The sequence below is a fragment of the Oncorhynchus masou genome, unplaced genomic scaffold, assembly GCF_036934945.1.
Source record: "Oncorhynchus masou masou isolate Uvic2021 unplaced genomic scaffold, UVic_Omas_1.1 unplaced_scaffold_6219, whole genome shotgun sequence".
In the NCBI taxonomy this organism is placed as follows: domain Eukaryota; kingdom Metazoa; phylum Chordata; class Actinopteri; order Salmoniformes; family Salmonidae; genus Oncorhynchus; species Oncorhynchus masou.
In genome coordinates, this window is record NW_027012649.1 from 10,744 (window position 1) to 18,682 (window position 7,939).

At 42.8% G+C, this 7,939-nt stretch overlaps 1 protein-coding gene across 1 annotated transcript; it reads left to right on the plus strand.

Annotated features, from left to right (window-relative positions):
- Positions 1 to 426: 426 nt before the first annotated feature.
- Positions 427 to 6,681, plus strand: LOC135536468 (noelin-3-like; the record flags this gene model as incomplete). The annotated part of the gene is made up of 3 exons (XM_064962811.1): positions 427 to 516; positions 4,550 to 4,769; positions 6,575 to 6,681. Coding segments are annotated over exons 1-3 (417 nt in total), but the record flags the coding sequence as incomplete, so codon positions are not given.
- Positions 6,682 to 7,939: the final 1,258 nt, after the last annotated feature.

Sequence of the window (7,939 nt, forward strand, 5' to 3'; positions counted from 1 at the left end):
TCAACACAACACCTATCATATAATCAAGACAACACATACCATAGAATGAAGACAACACATATTATAGAATCAACACAACACCTATCATAGAATCAACACAACACCTATCATAGAATCAAGACAACACCTACCATAGAATCAAGACAACACCTACCACAGAATGAAGACAACACCTACCACAGAATGAAGACAACACCTACCATAGAATGAAGACAACACCTACCATAGAATCAACACAAACCTACCATAGAATCAACACAACACCTACCATATAATCAACACAACACCTACCATATTGAATGTGCTTCTGTTTGCTGTAGTCCAGAACATATTGGAGGCAGTTGTATTCTCTGGTCCAGGTGCAGAACATGTCCCAGTCCATTGAGGTGTTGAACCTGAGGACCCAGAGGGGACTTCCAGTACGTCATGAAGATGGAGAATCAGATGAAAGGGCTCCAGACCACGCTCAGACAGATAGAAGACGACAGGAAGACCATTATAACCAGGAACTTCCAGGTACAGAACATTACAGCACCTAGTATACATTAAAGCACAGAACATTACACCACTAGGATACATTCAAGTACAGAACATTACAGCACTACTATACATTAAAGTACAGAACATTACACCACTAGGATACATTAAAGTACAGAACATTACACCACTAGGGATACATTCAAGTACAGAAACATTACACCACTAGTATACATTAAAGTACAGAACATTACACCACTAGGATACATTCAAGTACAGAACATTACAGCACTAACTATACATTAAAGTACAGAACATTACAACCACTAGGATACATTAAAGTACAGAACATTACACCACTAGGATACATTCAAGTACAGAACATTACACCACTAGGATACACTAAAGTACAGAACATTAGCACCACTAGGATACATTAAAGTACAGAACATTACACCACTAGGATACATCTCAAGTACAGAACATTACAGCACTACTATACATTAAAGTACAGAACATTACACCACTAGGATACATTAAAGTACAGAACATTACACCACTAGGGATACATTCAAGTACAGAACATTACACCACTAGGATACATTAAAGTACAGAACATTACACCACTAGGATACATTAAAGTACAGAACATTACAGCACTAGTATACATTCAAGTACAGAACATTACAGCAGTAGTATACATTAAAGCACAGAACATTACAGCACTAGGATACATTAAAGTACAGAACATTACAGCACTAGTATACATTAAAGTACAGAACATTACAGCAGTAGTATACATTAAAGTACAGAACATTACACCACTAGGATACATTAAAGTACAGAACATTACACCACTAGATACATTAAAGTACAGAACATTACACCACTAGGATACATTAAAGTACAGAACATTACACCACTAGGATACATTTAAAGTACAGAACATTACAGCACTAGTATACATTAAAGTACAGAACATTACAGCAGTAGTATACATTAAAGTACAGAACATTACACCACTAGGATACATTAAAGTACAGAACATTACACCACTAGGATACATTAAAGTACAGAACATTACACCACTAGGATACATTAAAGTACAGAACATTACACCACTAGGATACATTAAAGTACAGAACATTACACCACTAGGATACATTAAAGTACAGAACATTACACCACTAGGATACATTCAAGTACAGAACATTGTTTATAAATAGGCCCAGGTGATTTTCTTGACCACGTCACCTGAGCAGACAGGCCTCCTCTTCTTCTACAATTATGGCCTCTTCTCTTCTCTCTTCTATTCTACCTTTATGTTCTCTTCTCTCTTCTATTCTACCTTTATGGCCTCTTCTCTCACTCTTCTCCTTCTACCATTATTTCCTCTTCTCTTCTATCATTAAGGCGTAGTCTCTTTTCTCTCTCATCTACCATTATGGCCTCTTCTCTTTCTCTTCTCCTTACATTATGGCCTCTTCTCTTCTACATCATGGCCTCTTCTCTTCTACATTATGGCCAAGTCTCTTTCTCTTCTGTCATTATGGCCGCTTCCTTCACTCTTCTCCTTATACCATTATGACCTCTTCTATCGTCTCCTTCTACCATTATGGACACTTCTCTTATACCATTATGGCCTCTTCTACCATTATGGCCTCTTCTCTCTTCTACCATTATGGCACATTCTCTTCTACCATTATGGCCTCTTCTCTTCTCTCCTCCCCTTCTACCATTATGGCCTCTTCTCTTCTCTCCTCCCCTACTACCATTATGACCTCTTCTCTCCTCTCCTTCTACCATTATGGCCTCTTCTATTCGCCTCCTTCTACCATTATGGATACTTCTCTTATACCATTATGGCCTCTTCTCTCTTCGCCCATTATGGCACATTCTCTTCTACCATTATGGCCTCTTCTCTTCTCTCCTCTCTCTTCTACCATTATGACCTCTTCTCTCCTCTCCTTCTACCATTATGGCCTCTTCTACCATTATGGCCTCTTCTCTTCTACCATTATGGCCTCTTCTCTTCTACCATTATGGCCTCTTCTCTTCTCTCCTCCCCTTTCTACCATTATGGCCTCTTTTCTTCTCTCCTCCCCTTCTACCATTATGGCCTCTTCTCTTCTCTCCTCTCTTCTACCATGATTGCCTCTTCTCTTCTACCATTATGGTCTCTTCTCTCCACTTCTGCCATTATGGCCTCTACTTTTCTACCATTATGGCCTCTTCACTCTTCACTCTTCTCTTCTACCATTATGGCCTCTTCTCTCCTCTCCTTCTACTGTCATTATAGCCTCTTCTCTCGTCTCTTCTACCATTATGGACTCTTCTACCATTATTGCCTCTTCTCTCTTCTACCATTATGGCCTCTTCTCTTCTACCATTATGGCCAAGTCTCTCTTCTCCTCTCTTCTACCATTATGACCACTTCTCTTCTACCATTATGGCATCTTCTCTCTTCTACCATTATGGCCTCTTCTCTTCTACCATTATGGCCAAGTCTCTTTTCTCTTCTCTTCTACCATTGTGGACTCTTCTCTCTTCTCTTCTCTTCTACCATTATGACCACTTCTCTTCTACCAATATGACCTCTTCTTTCTTCTACCATTATGGCCTCTTCTCTTCTACCATTGCGGCCTCTTCTCTCCTCTCCTTCTACCATTATGGCCTCTTCTATTCTACCATTATGGCCTCTTCTACCATTATGACCTAGTCTCTTCTCTCCTCTCCTTCTACCATTATGGCCTCTTGTCTTCTACCATTATGGCCTCTTCTCCTCTACCATTATGGCCTCTTTTCTTCTACCATTATGGCCAAGTCTATCTTCTCATCTCTTTTACCATTATGGACTCTTCTCTCATCTCTTCTAACATTATTGCCTCTTATCTTTTCTCTTCTCTTCTGCCATTATGGCTTCCTCTCTTCTACCTTTATGGACTTCTCTTCTCTCTTATCTTCTTCCATTATGGCTTCCTCTCTTCCATTCTACCATTATGTCCTCTTCTCTCTTATCTTCTACCATTATGGACTTCTCTTCTCTCTTCTCTTCTTCCATTATGTCCTCTTCTCTCTTATCTTATACCATTATGGACTTCTCTTCTCTCTTCTCTTCTTCCATTATGTCCTCTTCTCTCTTATCTTCTACCATTATGGACTTCTCTTCTCTCTTCTCTTCTTCCATTATGTCCTCTTCTCTCTTATCTTATACCATTATGGACTTCTCTTCTCTCTTCCATTCTTCCATTATGTCCTCTTCTCTCTTATCTTTTACCATTATGGCCTCTTCTCTTCCATTCTACCATTATGTCTGCCTCTGTCACTAACACTGTCACTGTGCCTGTTTCGGTCATGGTCACTGTCTCTGTGCCTTTCTCTGTCCTTGTTACTGTCTCTGTCTCTTTTACTGTCTCTGTCTTTATGCCTCTCTCTGTCTCTGTTACGTTGTGTCTGTCTCTGTGCATGTCTTTGTCTCATGCCTATGTCTGTCTGTGGGCCTGTCTCTGTCTGTGTGCCTGTCTCTGTCTCTGTGCCCGCCTTTGTGCCCGTCTCTCTCTCTGTGCCCGCCTCTGTGCCTGTCTCTGTCTCTGTGCCTGTTTCTGTGTCTGTCTCTGTGTCTGTGTCTGTCTCTGTCTCTGTGCCCATCTCTGTGCCCGTCTCTGTGTCTGTCTCTGTGCCTGTCTCTGTCTCTGTGCCTGTTTCTGTCTCTGTGCCTGTTTCTGTGTCTGTCTCTGTCTCTGTGCCCGACTCTGTGGCCGTCTCTGTGCCTGTCTCTGTGTCTGTCTCTGTGCCTGTATCTGTGCCTCTCTCTGTTTCTGTCTTTGTGTCTGTTTCTGTGTCTGTCTCTGTGTCTGTCTCTGTGCCCGTCTCTGTGCCTGTCTCTGTCTCTGTGCCTGTTTCTGTTTCTGTGTCTGTGTCTGTCTCTGTCTCTGTGCCCGACTCTGTGCCCGTCTCTGTGTCTGTCTCTGTGCATGTCTCTGTGTCTGTCTCTGTGCCTGTATCTGTGCCTCTCTCTGTTTCTGTCTTTGTGTCTGTCTATGTCTCTGTGTCCATCTGTTGTCTGCTTCAGGAGCTGAAGAACAAGATGGATGAGCTGCAGCCTCTGATCCCTGTGTTGGAGCAGTACAAGACAGACGCCCAGCTCATCTCCTCCTTTAAAGAGGAGATCAGGAACCTGTCTATGGTGCTCACAGCTATTCAGGAGGAGATGGGGGCATACGACTATGACGAGCTCTACCAGAGGGTCCTCAGACTGGACAGCAGGCTGCACAACTGCATGGGCAAACTCAGTGAGTAGAACCAGATCAATATCCACCTCGTGGGCAAACTTAGTGAGTAGAACCAGATCAATATCGACTGCGTGGGCAAAACCCAGTGAGTAGAACCAGATCAATATCGACTGCGTGGGCATCACCCACTGAGTAGAACCAGATCAATATCGACTGTGTGGGCAAAACACGGTGAGTAGAACCAGATCAATATCGACTGTGTGGGCATAACCCAGTGAGTAGAACCAGATCAATATCGACTGCGTGGGCAAAACCCACTGAGTAGAACCAGATCAATATCGACTGCGTGGGCAAAACCCAGTGAGTAGAACCAGATCAATATCGACTGTGTGGGCATAACCCAGTGAGTAGAACCAGATCAATATCGACTGCGTGGGCAAAACCCAGTGAGTAGAACCAGATCAATATCGACTGTGTGGGCATAACCCAGTGAGTAGAACCAGATCAATATCGACTGCGTGGGCAAAACCCAGTGAGTAGAACCAGATCAATATCGACTGCGTGGGCATAACCCAGTAAGTAGAACCAGATCAATATCGACTGCATGGGCATAACCCAGTGAGTAGAACCAGATCAATATCCACCTCGTGGGCATAACCCAGTGAGTAGAACCAGATCAATATCGACTGCGTGTTCATAACCCAGTGAGTAGAACCAGATCAATATCGACTGCATGGGCATAACCCAGTGAGTAGAACCAGATCAATATCCACCTTGTGGGCAAAACCCAGTGAGTAGAACCAGATCAATATCCACCTCGTGGGCAAAACCCAGTGAGTAGAACCAGATCAATATCGACTGCGTGGGTATAACCCAGTGAGTAGAACCAGAACAATATCGACTGCGTGGGCGAAATCCAGTGAGTAATCAGATCAATATCAACTGCGTGGGCTAAACCCAGTGAGTAGAACCAGATCAATATCGACTGCGTGGGCAATACCCAGTGAGTAGAACCAGATCAATATCCACCTCGTGGGCAAAACCCAGTGAGTAGAACCAGATCAATATCGACTGCGTGGGCAAAACCCAGTGAGTAGAACCAGATCAATATCGACTGCGTGGGCATAACCCAGTGAGTAGAACCAGATCAATATCGACTGCGTGGGCATAACCCAGTAAGTAGAACCAGATCAATATCGACTGCATGGGCATAACCCAGTGAGTAGAACTAGATCAATATCCACCTCGTGGGCATAACCCAGTGAGTAGAACCAGATCAATATCGACTGCGTGGGCATAACCCAGTGAGTAGAACCAGATCAATATCGACTGCGTGTTCATAACCCAGTGAGTAGAACCAGATCAATATCGACTGCGTGGGCATAACCCAGTGAGTAGAACCAGAACAATATCGACTGCGTGGGCAAAACCCAGTGAGTAATCAGATCAATATCGACTGCGTGGGCTAAACCCAGTGAGTAGAACCAGATCAATATCCACCTCGTGGGCAAAACCCAGTGTGTAGAACCAGATCAATATCCATCTCGTGGGCAAAACCCAGTAAGTAATCAGTTGTAAATGCTCATATAAAACTCTGCGATACCACGTGGGAAACCACAAAGCAGTATTTGCCAAACAGCTTGCACATGCAGTCAATACCTATGGCCAATTAATTGAGTCCGGTATGACCGTCTGAGTTCGAGAGCTTTAGTGTGTGCTTGTCTCCGCCAAGCCTGATTTTAAGAAGTACGGTGTTGTTCTGTAAAACTCTCACAGTGGCGCAGGCATGACATTGTCTTGAGAAATGTAGTATGAAGTGGAGGAAAAAACAGTATGTCTTATCGCTGCATTTCTTCATTTAACAGCATGTGGGAAATTAATGAAAATCACTGGACCTGTAACAATAAAGACATCTGGCACCCGGTTTGGAGCATGGATGACTGACCCACAGGCCTCTCATAGGAACAACAGGGTGAGTTATGGGAGGTGACAGCTCTGTCTGCGGGTGTGTCTCACTCTGGGTGTTAAACAACATCTCTGTTTTGTTTCCGGACTACTAAGGTAGGATTTATAACAATAATCAAAGACTGTCATTACCTAATATCATGGGGTTGGTTTTCTTCTAGGGGTTTCTGAGATGGGAATATTCAATAGCTTTTTTGATGCAGAGGCTCATTTATTTGGATTTATAATGCCTTGTGAAGAGGTTCAGGTATTAGATTTATAATGCCTTGTGAAGTGGTTCAGGTATTAGATTTATAATGCCTTGTGAAGAGGTTCAGGTATTAGATTTATAATGCTTTGTGAAGTGGTTCGGGTATTAGATTTATAATGCCTTGGGGAGTCGTTCAGGTATTAGATTTATAATGCCTTGGGGAGTCGTTCAGGTATTAGATTTATAATGCCTTGTGAAGTGGTTCAGGTATTAGATTTATAATGCCTTGGGGAGTCGTTCAGGTATTAGATTTATAATGCCTTGGGAAGTCATTCAGGTATTAGATTTATAATGCCTTGGGGAGTCGTTCAGGTATTAGATTTATAATGCCTTGGGGAGTCGTTCAGGTATTAGATTTATAATGCCTTGGGGAGTCGTTCAGGTATTAGATTTATAATGCTTTGTGAAGTGGTTCAGGTATTAGATTTATAATGCCTTGTGAAGTCGTTCGGGTACCTTGCCTTGCAAAAGTATTTATCCCCCTTGCCATTTTTCTTATTTTGTTGCATTTCAACCATGTCATTTAAATTTATTTTTATTTGGATTTCATGTAATGGACATACACAAAATAGTCCATATTGGGGAAGTGAAATGAAAAAAATGACTTGTTTAAAAAATACATTTGAAAAGTGGTGTGTGCATGTGTACTCACCCCTTTGCTATGAAGCCCCTAAATAAGATCTGGTGCAAACCAATTACCTTCAGAAGTCACATAATAGTTAAATAAAGTCCACCTGTGTGCAATCTAAGGTTCACATGATCTTTACATGATCTCAGTATACTGTATATACACCTATTCTGAAAGGCCCCAGAGTCTGCAACACCACTAAGCAAGGGGCACCACTAAGCAAGTGGCACCACTAAAGCAAGTGGCACCGCACAAAGGGCACCACTAAGCAAGGGGCACCACTAAGCAAGTGGCACCACCAAGCAAGGGGCACCACCAAGCAAGGGGCACCACCAAGCAAGGTGGCACCACCAAGGCAAGGGGCACCACCAAGCAAGGGGCACCACC